We start from the raw sequence: 17,852 nt of genomic DNA, 5'->3' as shown, positions 1-17,852 counted from the left end.
GTCATTGTCAGAGGACAAGCCCAGGCCTTGGAAAACCTGACCTGCTCATGCACCTTCCCTGATCACTTACTGCCTCTGAACCTGGACAGATGTGGGCAACATTGCTTGAAGACAGAGGAATGGCCACAATGACCCCTCCTGTCCTTTCTCAGTCCTAGGGAGATGACAGCAACATGGAGTCTCAGGCCCTGGACCAGCCCCTTGGTGTGCAACCCTGGCCCTTCTCACAAGGCACAAGATGACTCTGCAGACCATGTGCTCTAGCCCCCAGCACCCCCAAGACACATGCTGCATCCTATTGAGTCCAACAGGCTCCTCTTTTTCATGTTTACAATCACTGTTAGCCAGGGGGCAGCCCAGGGGTGACTGTCACTGCCAGTGCAAGCAAGAGCCTCTGTCATTCCTGGTGGCTTCACAACCACAGCCTTCGTCATTTCAGGTAACAAACTATCAGAGGCAGGAATGTGAATCCTGGGTGTTGTCTGAAAACCTCCCATTGACACCTTCCAGTAAAATCAATCTGGCTCCAGCATCAAATCCACAGGATGCTGTCCGTAGCTTGTATGAAAATCCAAGGATGCTAGTGGAGCTCTCAGGTGGCACCATCCCTGCTCTCGATGGCAGGCAGGGCAATGCTGCATGGAAAGGTCACACACTGAGGACTATGCTGACTGTGCTGAAATGTGACATGCAAGGGCACTGCTCTGAATGTGAAGAAGTTAGGGGAACTCTTCACCTGTTCATGTTGCCTTATCTGTGTGTGTACAAGAGTAACATATGATAGGCCAGGCGCAGTGGCTCACGCCTGTAATCCCAGCACTTTGGAAGGCCAAGGCGGGTGGATCACGAGGTCAGGAGATTGAGACCATCCTGGCTAACACGGTGAAACCCCGTCTCTACTAACAATACAGAAAAAATTAGCCAGGCGTGGTGGCGGGTACCTGTAGTCCTAGCTACTCGGGAGGCTGAGGCAGGAGAATGGCGTGAACCTGGGAGGCAGAGCTTGCAGTGAGCTGAGATCGCACCACTGCACTCCATCCTGGGCAATAGAGCAAGATTCCATCTCAAAACAAAAAGAAAAGAGAAAAAAAAAAGAGTAACATATGATAAAGACCTAAGTCCAACTGAGGTTAAAAGCTGTCTTCTAGCTGGGTGTGGTGGCTCACGCCTGTAATCCCAGCACTTTGGGAGGCCGAGGCAGGAGGATCACAAGGTCAGGAGTTGGAGACCAGCCTTACCAACATGGTGAAACCCCGTCTCTACTAAAAATAGAAAAATTAGCCAGGCATGGTGACATGCACCTCTAATACCAGCTCCTCAGGAGGCTGAGGCAGGAGAATCACTTGAACCCGGGAGGTGGAGGTTGTGGTGAGCTGAGATCACACCACTGCACTCCAGCCTGGGTGACAGAGCAAGAGTCCCTCTCAAAAAAAAAAAAAAAGAAAAGAAAAAAGAAAAAAGAGAAAAAGCTCTCTTCTAATAAGTCTACAGTAAAAACGCTAAGTGATGAACAGAGTTTCATTGGTAACACTTTTTCGTTCTTAAGGACATAAAATAATGGGGTATCTGACCATCAGTGTGGTCTTAGATTTGATGAAATATGGTACATATGTGAACTGGTCTGTGTGCACACATCTAATTTGGTATGGTACACATGGGTGCGTGTATCTACACAAACACACCTGTGTTACACATGCGGATGACTAAACATGCACAGGTATATGCTTGTGTGTGGGTACCCGTATTATATGTGTGCACGCATGTGCATGTATGTGGGTACCTGTGTTGTATGTGTGTACACATGTGCATGTATGTGGATGTTTAACAGCAATATACTACTACCTGTGGTCTGAGCTCTCTGCCTTCCCCAGCCCTCTGGGGCTGACCCTCGCAGTAGCCAGAGCTGGGTCTGGTTTACCCTGGGTTGGGACACTAAGACCTCACCAAGATGCCATGCTCAGGTGTGCACACACAGACAAGTTCACATGTGTGCCATATTTCATCAAATCTAAGGCTCCATGATGGTCAGATACCCCATGATTTTATGCCACATACCACATTGGTAGGCCCTGCCTCCGAGGTCACTAGTGAGGTGTTTAAGGTCTTGGAGGATGAGGCTGCTCTCAGGGGAGTGGAAGGAAAGTGCTGAGTCTCCCGACTTCTTTCTCAGCTGCTGCAGGCTCAGCTGCTCCATCTTCCCTCTCTGCCAAGCTCATGATCATGGCCTATATTTTAAAGGGCTGGTGTGGGTTCCAAGTGAGCACTTTTAGCTGCCTTTTAATCAGCACACCTCTTAAAGGGTGACTATCTCTGGAGCTCCTGGAGCCTACAGGCTGGTCTGGGTGGTGCTCCAGGGATCCAGCTGCTCAGCCCACCTCATGCCCAGGCTGCATGTGCAGAGTGGCACCAGGGTGCACAGGGATGGACCCACCCAGCCCAAAAGAGTCCCTCTCACAAGCCCACAATGCTCAGCATTTATCCCCCACAACCTATTTGTGAAACGCAGCAGCCTCGATGTCCCAGGCTGGCAGCTTGTGTGTAAACAGAGGCAGTGTGGAGGCCTGTGAAGGTCGAGCTCTGCCACGTCTCACCACTGCATGGTCTTACCTCTTGGAGCTCGACTCTGCTCATCTGTGGGTGTGGAGGAAACATAGCTTGCAGAGGCAGGAGAGTGGAGGGGAAAAACAGACGTCAAGGCTTTGAAACCAGGCCTGGCCCATAGCATGTGCTTGATCAATGGCATCTGTTAGTTTAAAACTTATTTCAGCCAGGCACAATGGCTCATGCCTATAATACCAGCACTTTGGGAGGCTGAGGCAGGAGGATTGTTTGAGCTCAGGAATTCAAGACCAGTCTGAGCAACATAGTGAGACCTTGTCTATTTTTTTTTAAAAAAAATAAAAATTAGCTGGGCACAGTCAGCCATGCCTGTAGTCCCAGCTACTTGGGAGGCTGAGGCAGGAGGATCACTTGAGCCCAGGAGGTCGAGGCTACAGTGAGCCATGATCGCACCACTGCACTCCAGCCTGGGTGACAAAGAAAGACCCTACCTCTAAAAAGTGTGTGTGTGTGTGTGTGTGTGTGTGTGTGTGTGTGTGTGTGTGTGTGTATTTGTGGAGTGAGATGCTGTCCACGAAAGCAAAAGTGTTGTGTGAACCATAAAACTCTCTTCGCAGGAGGGTGCTCACTACCACATATTTCTCACACCAAGATTCCCAGCACTCTCCTTCTGTGATGCACATCATTCTCTGCCCAGTGGGTTTGCTTTGAAAATTCCTGTGTGTGGCAATCGGAACTAATACCATAGGTCAGGGGGTCTCAATGGACAATTTGATGTGGATGATCTCAGTTGGGGGAGCTGTTCTGTGCATTTTAAGATGTTTAGTGGAGTCCCTGGCCTCTACCAACTAGATGCCGGTAGCATCCCATCCCCTCTAGCTGTGATAACCAAAAATATCTCCAGACATTACCAAATGTCCCTGGTTAAGAACTACTGCTTGGGTGGGTGCCATGGCTCATACCTGTAATCCCAGCACTCTGGGGGGCCAAGGCAGGAGGATTGCTTGAGGCCAGGAGTTCAAGACCAGTTTGGGGTAATATAGTAAGACCCTGTCTCTACTAAAAATTAAAAAAAAAAAGAAGAAGAAGAAAATTAGGCAAGCATGGTGGTACTCACCTGTGGTGCTTAGGAGACTGAGTCAGGAGGATCCCTTGAGCCCAGGAGGTTGAGGCTGCAGTGAGCCATGATTGCACCACTGCGCTCCTGCCTGGGTGACAAAGCAAGACCCTGTCTTTAAAAGAAAAAAAAAAAAAAAGAGGCTGGGCACCTTGGCTCACACCTGTAATCCCAGCACTTTGGGAGGCTGAGGCGGGCAGGTCGCTTGAGGTCAGGTGTTCGAGACCAGCCTGGCCAACATAGCGAATCCCCATCACTACTAAAAATACAAAAATTACCTGGGTGTGGTGGCACGCCTGTAATCCCAGCTACTCAGGAGACTGAGGCAGGAGAATCACTTGAACCTGCGAGACAGAGGTTGCAGTGAGCCGAGATCGCACCACTGCACTCCAGCCTGGGCAACAGTGAAACTCCGTCTCAAAAAAATAAAATAACTTTTAAATAAAATAAATATAATAAACTTTAAAAAGAACTACTGCTTTACAGTGAATGAGTTTTTTTTACTTTTCACAAAAGCAGTTTTGGGGAAGAGACATAAAAGAAGAGAAAAAGACCAAAAAGAGAGGGAAGAAGAGGATTGTCTGCTTCGTGTCAAGGAGGATGAGCTCCTTAGAGTTTCATCTACCCAAAAGGAGAATGTCTGGCAAAGCCACACTTTCCGTCAGCAGGAAAGCAGTTTTTGTGGTGTTCCAAACCAGGCTTTATGATGGATGTGTAATGCATGTCAAGGGCAACAAACAAAATGCCACCCTTCCAGGCTGAGGCCACCAAGGCCCTGATCTGACAGCCAACTGCACCAAAACCTCCCAGGTCTAAAACAGGCACCAAGCTCTTCTATACAGGCCATCTGAGCAGGCCCCAGGCTCAGAAAGGGGCTCTGAGGCAGGTCAGAGCTGGTAGGACCCTACAATTGGCAGAGGTGCTAGCCAGTGTTGTCCCAGCAACCACCCCAACATCTATGTATTGTCAGCCAGGTGGGGCAGGGTGGGGAGTGGAGGTGGACCAGGCACCTATCATCCAGACAGGCTGGCTGCCAAGAGGGTTTCTAGAGAAAACAGACTGGAAGCTTCTGGCTGCAACCTGGCTGGGAGGAAAGGATGAAAGGGCCTCTCTGTCTCTCTTCTCACCCTCCCTGTGCTCCAGCTCCAGGCCCTAGGAGGTTCCCCAATCTCCCCATGTCCAAAGAGGTCCTCGCCCCAGAGAACTGGTCCATCACCCCTGGGCCAGGAGAGGACCCTGGGAACCTGCAGATCCACCTTGGATGCCACCACGGGGAGCTGTTCTCATGCCTCTTCTTTACGCCACAGTCCATGCTGCTGCCTTGCCAGCCATCCCGCCACACCTAGGTGCCAGGGAGGTCTCTGCAGGCTTCTGTCACCTGTTGCCACACACTTGGGTCTCCTTCCTCAACCCTACCCCCACAACCTTGCTGTGCTGTCTGCCGCCCTGGCCCGCATGCCCTCCCCTCTCCAAATTGCCCTCTCCCCCAAGGCAGGCTCAGCAATGAGCCCCTGTAGACAGCCCTCCTCTTTCTACAACCCCACAGGGACAGCACCCCCTCTAAGCTCCTTGGTACTGGTACCATTCTCAATGGTTCCCTGATTATTCCATAGGACTAAGGCTTGTTTTTGCAGCCAGACCAAAACTTCTACGATGGGAGTCTGTCTGTGATACAAGGCACACAACACGTACCCACTAAATGCTGAAAACAACTACCCCTTTATGCTTCAAAGTGCTCAAATGGTTCTCTAGTCCTGAGATTTGAAGAAGTCTTAAGGAAGATGACCCAGTATAGATGTGCAAACAGGCATAGAGAAAGACAGCGCCCAGCAGCGTGTGCGACAAGGCTGAGCGGGGAGCCCGGTCGCATCATCTGAAGCTGCAGGAATATCCATAGCACCTCCCCAGGTCAATGCAAAAGACATATAGGAGGCAGGGCCACCCGGACTGTTCCTCCAGCCGCCCCTGACAGCAGTGCCCAGGGCCTCGTCAGATAACTTTGGGTGCTTCACTAATGGCTTCTGCCCCCTTCTCCCTGGGTTGAGAGCACAATGGGACCATCCATCCCAGGAACCAGATCTCCTCCCTCTGGTCCCGCCAGCCCAGACCTGGCCCCAGAAATCAGGATCAGAAATGGTCACAGCAGACAGGTGTTCCAAGGGGAATGCAAAGGCAAGCTGTTATTACTGGCCCCATGGAAATCCCCTAAGGCAATTCGAGTGTCAAGCATCCCAGCCGAATAAAAGCTTCCACACAATGGACAGGATGAGCTGCTGGTCCCCAGGGAGGAAGACTGTCGGTCCCCATCTGCTCTCCTTCCCTTGCTGGGAAGTTTGACTGTCCGTCCTCTGCACCTGTTCGGGGGAAGCCAGAACCCCACACCGCCCATGTACCCGCGATGGCAGCAGCAGGTCTGCAAGGTCATGGCTCCTTTAAGCCGCAGTCCATCTCAATGCTGTGAGCCTCTCTCCCCAAGAGGAACTGGGCTTCCCTCAGGGGAAGCTCTGCCTCAGCTGTGCCCCTCACCCATCGCAGGCCCTTTCTGTTCCCACATTCACAGGGCAACCCAGCAGTGAGCAGAAGACCCAGCCTCTAGCGGCCTTCCAGAACCTCTGGGAAGATCATTACTCTCCTCTCTCCTCACCCACTTTCTGGCAGATTGTGGGGAGAAGGAAGGTAGGACCAAGACTATCCAAACAGCAGTCACCAAGGCAGGCCCTCGGGGCCCAGTCTTCAGTGGAAACTGACAATGTTCCCCGGCCACAGCTTTGAGTCATGCATGAGTCAGAGGTCAAGGGTCAAAAGTCAGAATGTGTTACTTTGGCCAAGAAGGTTAGAATGGGTTACTGAGCCTGCCTTCCTCCAACAGTAAAGTCCTAGGGACGTCAGGGGAACACCAGAGAAGGATAGGTGGGCAGCTGGCCTCCACATCATGAACATCAAGGGCTCAGAGAGAACTTCCCACCCACTCCTGCCACCATCCACGTGGTCTCTTATAACTCCAGATTGGAGGGCTTCCTACCCCCTTCTGAATGCATCACGTTTCAGGCCAGGCCAGCCCTGGAATGCCAAGTTTCAAAAGTACACTTTGCCCAGTGGAAAGAAACATCTCACTTATAGCCCATCAAAAGACCTCTTCTTGTTTCCAAGGGAAGCTCCCAAATTCTGCTTGGGGAACTAGCTCCCATCTACTCTCCCCACTACCTTCCAAACTTCGCTGCCTTCAGCTCTCCACCTCAGCAGTGGGTTTCATTGTTTTTCCCATAGCCCCAAAGAGTATCCCCTCCACCCTCACCCCCGTCATTTGAGCTGACCCTCTTAGAACCCTTATCAGGGGCTCAGACCAGGCCACTCAGTGGGTCTGGAAGGGGCCTTGCTGAGGGCACACAGTGCCCAGAAGCCACGCATGTGGAGCCCCTCACCAAGCAGAGACTGTAGGAGCTGGCACAGGTCATGGCCCCTCCAGGACATACATGCATACAAGCACTCCCTCTCCTGGGGTCCTGTTCCCAGCCTGTGTGAGGGCCCATTTGGAACCCCAGCATTAGGATACAGATCAGTGTAAGCTGAAGACATCTGAAAGCCAACAGATGCAGAAAGAAGCCTTCTCAGCTTTCCTTAAAAGCAGCAGCATCTGGGAAGAGGTTGTCGGAAATCCCCTTAAGGGAATTTCACGGTCATAAAGACAGAAATACCACTTGACCCTGCTTAAGTAAGCATTATCACAAACTTCATCTCCCGTTTGTTCTCCTAAAAACCCACTTGTCTTTCCTAAAGAAACCTTTCTCCCTTCCCCTTTCTCTCCCTATTAAGCTAAGAATATAAGCCCCCAGGTTTTGTTTCTTTTTCTTTTTTGTTTTTTTTTGAGACTGCAGTCTCCCTCTGTGGCCCAGGCTGGAGTGCAATGGCCCGATCTCGGCTCACTGCAACCTCCGCCTCCCAGGTTCAAGCAATTCTCCTGCCTCAGCCTCCTGAGCAGCTGGAACTACAGGCACACCACCACACCCAGCTAATTTTTGTATTTTTAGTAAAGACGGGGTTTCGCCATATTGGTCAGGCTGGTCTCAAACTCCTGACCTTAGGTGATACACCCGCCTCAGCCTCCCAAAGTACTGGATTACATGCGTGAGCCACTGCACCTGGCCAAACCCCCAGTTTTCACCACCCCTTTGAGGTACTCATCATGGAGCACCCCTATATACAAGGAACTGGCAAATCAACTCTTTTCTCCTGCCAGTCTGTCTCTTTCAGTTTAACTCACAAGCCCTCCAGTACTGAACATAAGAGTGTAGAGAAAAGTTTTTCTACCATAACAGCTGGGTCACCAGCCACGGACAGCACCAGCTGGCACCAGGCCTGGGGAAGAGGGTGAGCTCTGGAGTGGACACAGCGGTGCTCAGATCCCAGCCCCACGGCCTACCAGAGGGCAGACTAGCAAGTTACAGCCTGTCTCTGCACGCCAGTTTCTATGTAAGGACATTGAGGCTACTCAGACCTCTCATAGGGTTATGGGGAGACTTAAATAAATGAGGTAGAGTCTGCAAAGAGTCTGGCTCCCAGTGGTTGCTCAAAAACAATACTAATAATTTCTACAATGATATTCTTTTTTTTTTAATTCTAGAGACAGGGTCTTATTCTGTTGGCCAGGGTGGAGTGCAGCGGCACAATCATAGCTCACTGCAGCCTTGAACTCCTGGGCTCCAGCGATCCTCCCACCTCAACCTCCTGAGTAGCTGGGACTACAGGTGTGCACCACCTTGCTTGGCTAATTTTTTAAATTTTTTTGTAGAAATGGGGACTTGCTATGCCCAGGCTTGTCTTGAACTCCTGGCCTCAAGCAATCCTCCTGTCTTGGACTTCCAAAGTGCTAGGATTATAGGTGTGAGTCACGGCACCCAGCTTGCAATTATATCTTGTGCAGTGGTCTGCAGACACACAGCAGTATAAGCTCAGAGGGCAGGGACTGTGTTTTCTCTTCCTTTTGTGTCCCCCACTGTGGAAGCCATTCTTCCTGTCCGCATGCTTTGCTGCTTGCCTTCTGGGCACAGGTCCTGCTCCAACTCACCCCCATACACAGCGGCAAGCTGTGACCCAGCAGACCCAAACCAACCTTCTAGTCACAGCAATTAATACAGGGATAGCCGCATGTCTCACCCTAGCCAGTCTTCCCTAGGAGGGCAAGAAAGAGACCTTTGGCATTTGGGTCCTAAGTGTGAGCACCTGGGGTGTTCCTGTTTCCCATCATGGGAGAAAGCCCATCTGCTGCTGGGTTCCATTGACAAGCACAGGCCAGCAGAGTAGGAGACGGTGCCCTAATGGGCCTGAAGCCCTCATCCTGTGGTCCCTGGGGCTCCTGCCCCACTGACTCTGTGGGCATGTCAGCAGCTCCCTGCCAATACACCCCTCTTTGGTTTCAGCTAGTGTGAGCTGGATCTGTCACCTGCAACCACAAGAACCCTGACCCCCACCCCACCCCACCCCACCCAATACCTCACCCCACAGAGGGCCCACAGAGGTAGCACAGCACCCAGCTCTGAACAAATGAATGGATGTCAGCCAAGGCTGGCAGTGAAGCCAGCTGGGGAGCAGGGCTCCAGCAAGCCTGATCCACCCTCCAGCACCTGCCGACACCTCAGTCCAGCCAAGAGTTAAGAAGCCAAGCAAGAGAATTCATGGAGGTCCCTCAGGGTACCTCTGAAAGAGTTTCTCTGAAAGATGAGAGAAAGAATGGAGCAGATCACCCAAGACAGCTTTGTGGTCCCCCTCAGAAAACTCGCCCCCGCCACTGCCCTGGGCACTCTCACTCTCCTAACCCCAGCCAGAATCCTGGAAGTGAGGAGCAGGTGGCAGAACAGAGCTGCAGAAGAGACAGAATCCCACCACACTGCTGTGTAGGGCTGTAACCCAGTCCAATCCAGGGCTGTAGCCTGGGAGATGCTGCCACTCCGCTAGTTCCAGGAATGAAGGCAGAGATTTTTAAGGAGGACAAGTCATCAGACTCCTCACACCTGGTCAGGCCTCAAACCAGAGAATAAAAACTTGTGCTTCAATGGAAGGCAGGCACTGCCACCGCATGCCTTTCCCCCTTATCGGAATCGGATGCAGAGAAAGCGCCCTTACAGCAGAGAGCACCATGGGTCACTAAGAGCAACGCAAAATTCCTGTCTGCACGCAGGCGGGTTCCATCTTCTCTGGCAGAGGCTAAACAGCCTTCCCTCCCACCCTACACAACATCAATTTTGTCTCCTTTTGCACATTCATTATAAAATTCCTAATCTATAATGTTTCTGTCCTTGGGTTCTCTTTTGAACGAGTTATAACATCTGCCTGGTTCCCTCATTAATGTGTAGAGTCAAATCTTTAACACAAGTTCATTTTTATTTCTCTATGAGAGTCATGAGTTTACCTTTTCCTGAAAATTATCTTTTAACAAAGTGAAGGATTCTGGGGCTGCAATAGGGCTTGGCTTACAGTCCTGGGGTCTTCAGCCCCAGTTTTGGGCCGTGGGACCCAGGCTCCTACCACTCTTGGGCATCCTGAGGTCTCCCCTACCCCTTTCCCCTTTCCTGCCCTTCCTCTTGTCCCCCACCTGCTGGCTCCAGGGGCCAAACCTGGCTCTCAGCGTGGCCTCCTACTAATGGGATCGGTCCCCAGCTACGGCCTCAGGCTGGGCCTGTGATTTGCGGAGTCTGGGTGGGTGGTTGAGTGTTCCAGCATGGTGGGTGTGTTCAGATTCACAGGCGTCCTCTCCCTCCCCTCCCTCTTTCTTTCTCAAACAACTCCATGTGATAGCCTTTGCCCTTTGTGTCCAAAACCACATGCTAAGCTCCTGGGACGGAAGAAGTGTCCATACACAGGGGCGGCCAGGGACAGACTTTCTAGCCCCCCACCCGCTCCCTGGGCTCCTGTCATTGGAGCTGATCTCTGCTCCTGCTCTTTTATTGATATTGACACTGCAGACAGAACTCTGCTGCTCTCTCCTGCTGCCATCTCAATGGGTGCCGGCCACCCGCTTCTCTCGTAGATACCATTCACCTCCACGTTTACCAATCACCTCTCAGGTCTCAGACCCTGTGCTGTGTGTGCTGTTGGGGTTCCTAAAAAGAAAAAGCCCCTCCCCTCAGGGAACTCACTTTCCCAAACTCAGGTGAGGAACAACTTATACACGCAAAAACAAACAATGTAACAATACTAATGACAGAAAACATTACTTGAGTACCCACTATGTGCCAGGCATGTGCTAGATACCCTGGATACTAAATCTTCACAAACCCAAGAGCAGACACTATCATGAAAAAGCAGAGGCTCTAAGGGGCTAAACTGTAGCAGACACAAACTGGGGTGACTGGCCAGCTCAGAACAATTTCTCCAGCGGCCATGGCTGTGTCTAACTGCTCTCCAGCCTTGGAGCACTGATGCTCTCCCTCTCTAACGTGTAGTGATCATCCCAAAGAGTGGCACGTGACCCAGGTTAGGCCAATCAGAGTCCTGCTTCGGGAGATTTTGCCTGGGAACCAGAGGGGAAACTCCTTTTGTCTCCAGCCATGGATGGGGATAGGAGTCAGCGTTGTGTTGTCAGTGGCCAGAATGTCTGGTAGAGAAGTCGGTCAGAGAGAATCAGGATGTCACAGACAGAGAAGCGAACCTGAAAACTTCCTCTAGTTCCAATTACTCTTATAACTGGCTCCAACCTATCCCTCCCCCAGTTTGACCCATGAACCAAGAAATTACCGCTTTTGTCTTCATCTAGATTGAGTTGGGTTTTCATCATTTGCATCCTATGGATCCCTGAGCAACACAGGTCCCCTGCCCAAGGTCCCAGAGACATTAAGGGGCTGTCCCCCTAGTGACCACCTCGTCAAAGGTGCAGCCAGATTATGGACCCAGGCAGCGCCCTACCAATGTTTCCAAGGGGACTGACATGACGTGGGGTTGACATTTCTCCCCATCAACTGTCCCGTTCCCAGAAGTGCATGACCAGTCACTTCACGAAGGTCACATTATTATCACCAACCACCACCCACTGACAGCGCACGCTCTGCATGGCCATGCTGTGCACCATGTGCTCATTTCATCCTCCCCAAAACCTCTGATAGTAAGTACTGTTAATGCTGCTTTCAAAGTGCAGAAGAGACACACCAGAGGGTTCGTAACTTGCCCCCAAAGTCACAAAGACAGGAAGGGGCCGAGTCAGACTGTGTGCTCTTGGCCGATTCACTAATATTCCTCTTAGTGCCGTAGCACAATCAATTGCACATCCCTTACAGCCTCCCAGCACTGCCCATGTTAGACTGAGGATAAGGTGATTCTATCCCGGCCCTGGCATACTGCAGTCATCTTTCGGTCTGTATGATCATGCAGCTAGCCAGCCTCTTTATCCTCTCCAGACAGGCCTAGGGGCAGAGGGCCCTAACATCAAGGCCAGTGAGGGCCCATGCAGGGGCTGGAAGCTTTGGCCTTCAAAAGAGGCCTCACTCAAATTCTTCAGGACCCACCACGTACATATCTTCTTTCTCAGCTCTGGTGTTCCAGATGAATGTTTATGATGAGCCATTAACCTGGTCACCTTGCAGAGGCTCAGAGGTGAAGGGCACCTGCCCTGTTGCCTCCTGTTGACGTAGCATTTTCCCTTGTGCACCACTGCCCACCTCCCCCAGGCCTGGACTGCACAGTGTCCCATGCTGAGCTAGGGTATATCCCAATGGGTCACCTGCCTCCGGTACTACACTTCATAGGGGAGGGCTGAGGGTCCGGCCCCCATCCCCAGCATCTGGCCCCTGCCTGCACTATTTCTACCTTGGGTCTCACCTCACCCAGACAGGTCCCCATCCTTTCCCAGAACCACACAGCCACAGGCACCCTGATAAAGGCCCTATGCTCTCACCCTCCTTTCCCTCCTGCTCTTCCTTGTCTCTGCCCCTTTAGCCCAGGGATGCTCACTCGGGGCTACCTGTGGCCTATAGTGTGTTTTGTTTGGCATCCACAGTGGGTTTCTCTTTTAACATTTAAAAACTGGAAATGTAGGCTGGGTGCGGTGGCTCACGCCTGTAATCCCAGCACTTTGGGAGGCCAAGGCGGGCGGATCACGAGGTCAGGAGATCCAGACCATCCTGGCTAACACAGTGAAACCCCGTCTCTACTAAAAATACAAAAAATTAGCCGGGCATGGTGGCAGGTGCCTGTAGTCCCAGCTACTTGGGAGGCTGAGGCAGGAGAATGGCGTGAACCCAGGAGACGGAGCTTGCAGTGAGCCGAGATTGTGCCATTGCACTCCAACCTGGGCGACAGAGCGAGACTCCGTCTCAAAAAAAAAAAAAAAAAAAAAAAAAAAAACTGGAAATGTTCACTTAAATATCTGGATTAAAATTTTCCATAATGAAATTTTTTTAACACTTAAAAAAGAACTACATTTCTGACTTTTCTTGAAAAACTAGCTTTTCTGTGACGAGAGTCCTATATCTCTGCAGGACAGCCACAGGCAGCAGCTAAGGGCACGGGCTCTCTGCTTCAATGCAGTCTTAGAATTTGCCCACATCCCTGATTTTCCTTGCCTGTCTGTGCACACCCAAGGCCCATGTCAGGGTCTCAGGACCCACTTCACATATTGACAGCTCCTTGGCCAGTCTCCCCAGCCTGGGGTTGGGCATTTTTTCCAGATGATGAGTCCCAGAAGAGTCCCTTCAACTCCAACACAAGCAAGGCTCCAGGCCACGCCTGACCCTGACTCTGAATGTGTCCAAGCCCAGAACCCTCTGTCCACAGGCTCCAGTGCAGGAGGCCTGGTGGGTCACCTCAGCCCAGGTATGTACAGCTGGGATCAGGCCACAGCCTGGGACGCAAGTCAGGCCAATTCAGGCTCATTACACCATCGAACCTGGCTGCCAAGGGTGTGCCTTCCGGGCTAAGGAGCAAGCAATGACTTCCCCAAATCCACCTGAAAAATACCAGGCCCCAGAAACTTCCATTTGGATCAGCACTGGGGCCCAGTGGGGTGGGGTGGGGCCCACCCCACCCCACCCCACTCCCCCCAAGTCCTAGGACACATGGACACTCACGATATTCATGAGGGTGAGGACGTAGTTCTGCACATGCTCCTTGCCATGGAAGCGAACCACCGAGTCGTCCACCACCAGCAGCACCTCGATGCTGTAGCTGCCTGGCTTGGCATGACGCCGCTTCCGCTCTGTGTCACCCAGCTGGTCCCCCACCAGGCCCAGCAGGTTGGGAAGGTCTCCCAGGCCAAAGGCTGGAACCAAGACAGGAAGAGAGTGAGGTCCAACCCACAGGAGGGGCTGTCACTGTGACATTGCCCACCACCCACCTCTGTCCCCATCACTGGTGCCCCTTTCCCTGCCTCTGTAAGTAAAGTAGTATGAGGGATTGCTCCATACTAGGTCAACTCATGGGCAAGAGCCATTTTCCTGCCACGAGGGCACTGCTAAATCTTTGAAGCAATGAGTAGCAAAGGGGTGAGAACTGGCCCAGAGCAGAACGCCTGGGTTCCGGGAGCCACTCATCCTCTCTCTCTGGGCGTCCCAGGCCCAATCCCTCGCTTCTCTGGCCTCCATTTTCTCTCTTATAACATGAAGATGAACCACCCTTTATCTCTAACCCACAAGGTTGCTGTAAAAATCAAAGTTGGCAATATCTCCATAAAGGAGAAAAGTCATGGGGCTGCTGTGGCCTCCATAGGGCATCTGAGGAACTCCGGGATACTCCTGTGAGCACTGAGCCTCTCAAATCCCACCCAAGAACTGTCAGTGACCCCAAATTTCACCATCGCTGCTCTGCCCTTTTGGCTAAAAGCAAAATAGCATTTATTAACTTGTATTATATAATCCAAGAGTTACTAAACTTTTTCTGTAAAGGACCAGATAAATATTTTAGGCTCTGGGGGTCATTCATTCTCGGTCACAACCATTCGATTCTGCCACCGAAGCACAAAATCAGCCGCAGATGAGACTGTGAGTGAGTGTGTCTGTGTTCCAATCCAACTTCCTTTACAAGACAGCTGCCAGGCTATATCTGGCCCTGGGCCTTACCTTTACTGACCTCTAATCTAATCTAATGCAACCCAATCTAGTCTAATCTTTACAACAACTCTATCAGATTGTTGTCCCTATTACACAGGTGAACACATTGAAGTTCAAAGATGTTAAGTAGCTTCTCATGTGGGTCTGTCTGAATCAAAAGCCCATGCTTTGAAACATTACCATCTATGCCGCCACGTAGAAGGGTAACACCTTGAGAGCTGTCAGTCATCTATGCTATAGCCTGAATGAAGATAGAGTACACTCTGCTGGGGCGGTGGAGTGAGGGTGCATGGAGACTCACGGGGAAAGCTAAGAAGGCAGGACAGGAGGCTGGGGTCTGTCAAGAAGGCTCCAGAGCCTTAACTCTTAATGACTTTCCCCCCATCTCACTCTGAAGCTTTGATACTCATACCATTAATTTCTAAGAACCTTCATTTATCCCCAGATATTTGAGAACTCCTCAGACAGGAGGCTGGGACTGAGGATGTGAAGAGGCCACCACAATATCCCCAGCATGTATTAGGGGTGTGGCAGCAGGAGGGGCCCCATACTAGTCAATGGATGGACGGTGGGTAGGTGATAAAGGCCGGGCCTCTGCCCTTAAGCCCACTGCCTAGTAGAGGGGACAAATAAGAAATTGGATTGTAACAATACAGGAATATCAAAGACTACAGCAGGACTCATCAGAGAAGGCGCCCCACTGGAGATCCAGACCTGTTGGGGAAGGCTTCCAGAGGAAGGGACACTGAAGCTGGGGCTGAACAGAGAGCAGGAGATAACCCGCTTCAGCACAGGGGGCAGAGGGCCCTGCCCCTGCACAATCCATTGTGATTGTTTATTTTACACATGGGAGCGAGTGCGTGCAGACCCCGTCCACACGTGGGTGATGCACATGGATGCATCCATGGGAACCTCTGCAGAGATCCGAGCTGCCTCTACGCTGCTACCCACACGGGTGCTCAGGTAATGGGGATCTGAGGACAGGTAACAGGGAACACACAGGGCTTGGTGCCACCATTTGTTTTTATCTCCTCTTTGCTGAGTGGTGCTATAGTGCAAAGGAACAAAGCCCTAGACTTAAGAGCTGGAAAAACGTGTAGCCACTGGCCTGGCAGGGAAAGCCCTCTGGGTGGACGCACAGCCTGGTGAGCAGGGCTCAGGTGGGTTTCTCCCTCACTTACCCTTGAGGCTGGCACCGCTCTAAGCTCACACTGCAGGCAGCTTCTGGTGGCCCTGGTGTCTGAGCCAATGGCAAGCGCAGCAGCCCATAGCCAAACTCCTGGGAGAGAGGAGGGCAGCCCCCAGCAGGGCAGGGGAAGGCGCAAGGCTCTCTCCATGGAGCAGGGAGAAAAATAACAGTCACTCCCAACGCATGGGCTGTGCTCAGAAGTGTAAGCCCTGCGAGTGGAATGCCACACTTGACCCCTCAGAGCCCTCCCTGCCAGGCCTGTCACAGGAAGGCTGGAGAGGTTACCCCACTCGCCCTAGGTCACACAGCAGCTTCATGACAACAGCCCGGAATGTAAACTCAGGCCTCCCCCAGCCATGACCACACTCTATCAGGGCACAGCCATAATTCTCTCTCTGCAGACTTTCTGGGGAATTGGGGAGGATCAGCCAGCATCAGCCTTGGATGCTGTGGGGGGGCTCCAGCCACACCCTCTTCTGTGGGTCCCTCATCCTTCAGGATGACAGGAGCAGACAACCCTCAGGGCAGAGCAGGGCCCATCAGCCACTGGGAAGCTGCCGTGAGCCATCCAAGAAGCCCCAAGCCAATGTAAAATGGTGCAGCTGCTTTGAAAATACAGTTGAAAGTTAAACCTAGAGGTGCCATGTGACCCAGTAATTTCACTGCTAAGTATGTACTCAAGAGAATTGAAAACGTATGTTCACATAAAATCTTGCACACGAATGTTCACAGCAGCATTTCATAGTAGCCAAAAGATAGAAACAACTCCAGTGTCCACCAGATGAATGAATAAATGTGGCATGTCCATACACTGGACTAGTGCTCCATCATAAAGAGAAGCATCAAGACAGGCGATCCCATGGATGAGCCTTGAAAACATGCTGAGTGAAAGAAGCCAGGCACCAAAGGCACATACCACATGATTTCATTCCATGAAACGTTCTGAATAGGCAAATCCTATTTAGAAAGATAGAAAGTAGATTAGTGGTTGCCAGGGGGCGTTGGACGGCAGGGAAACAGGAGTGACTACAACTAACGGATGGGAATCTTCTGGAATTAGATGGAGGTGATGGTTGCACAGCATTGTGAATATAGTTTTAAAAACCCACCGAATCGTATGCCTCAAAATGGTTAAAATGGTGAATTTTATCTCAATTGCTTGTAAAGCAGCCGCCCTGAGCCCCAGCCCGGCTGGCGGCCCTGGCATGGGCAGCCCCACGGAGAGCCAGAGCTCAGGCTGCAGGAGCACATACCCCATTCGTGTCCTCAGGAGGGAACTGGAGGTGGGAACGGGGCTCCAGAGAGTAGGACCATGGATTAAATAGGAGAGGGAAGCGTTAGGAGCAGGAGAGCATCCAGGATGCAGCCTCAGGGGCCAAGGCAGGGCCGCGGGGTGAGGGCCAGCTTGAGCCTGGTGGCCCAGCACCGGGAATTCCTGCCCCTGGACTCTGAATGGTTCAATTTCTCACCAAAGCCTTGGGAAAGGATCACCTAACTCTTCTCTGGGGCTCATTCATGGATGTGTGTATATATGAGTGTATGTGTATATGAGCATGTGTGTGTATGAGTGTGTTTGAGAGTGTGCGAGTGTGTGAAGGGGTGTGTGAGTATGTAGGGGGTGTCAGTGTGTGGATGTGGGGTTGTGAGAGTGTATGAGTGTATAGAGGGGTCTGTATGTGTGTATGCAAGTGTGTGAGTGCGGGTGGGTATAAGTATGTGTTTGTCAGTGTTTGAGTGTGGGTGTATGGGTGTGTGCTTGTAAGCGTGTGTTTGCGTCAGTGTGTGAGCATGAGGGTATAGATGGTGTGTGTCTATGTGTGAGTGTGGGTGTATGGATGTGTGTAAGCATGTGTTTGCATCAGTATGTGAGCATGACTGTATGGGTGGTGTGTGTCTATGTGTGAGTGTGGGTGTAGGGGGCGTGTGTTTGTGAGCGTGTGTTTGTGTCAGTGTG

General features: G+C 51.6%; 1 protein-coding gene across 3 annotated transcripts in view; it reads right to left on the bottom strand.

Moving 5' to 3' along the window:
* The window catches only part of ADAMTS14 (ADAM metallopeptidase with thrombospondin type 1 motif 14), an 87,554-nt gene that overhangs the window by 39,984 nt on the left and 29,718 nt on the right, over positions 1–17,852 (bottom strand). For all 3 annotated transcript variants that reach the window (XR_010113192.1, XM_008968960.4, XM_003815950.5), the window contains exon 4: positions 13,732–13,922. Coding sequence is in view for 2 of the 3 variants with exons in the window: in XM_008968960.4 (XP_008967208.1) it covers positions 13,732–13,922 (191 nt within the window). In the remaining variant the exon portion in view is untranslated. The remainder of the gene's footprint in view (positions 1–13,731; positions 13,923–17,852) is intronic.

This window comes from Pan paniscus, chromosome 8, assembly GCF_029289425.2.
Source record: "Pan paniscus chromosome 8, NHGRI_mPanPan1-v2.0_pri, whole genome shotgun sequence".
In the NCBI taxonomy this organism is placed as follows: domain Eukaryota; kingdom Metazoa; phylum Chordata; class Mammalia; order Primates; family Hominidae; genus Pan; species Pan paniscus.
The sequence above is the reverse complement of the archived record's forward strand: the minus strand, read 5'-3'. Positions and strand labels throughout refer to the sequence as shown.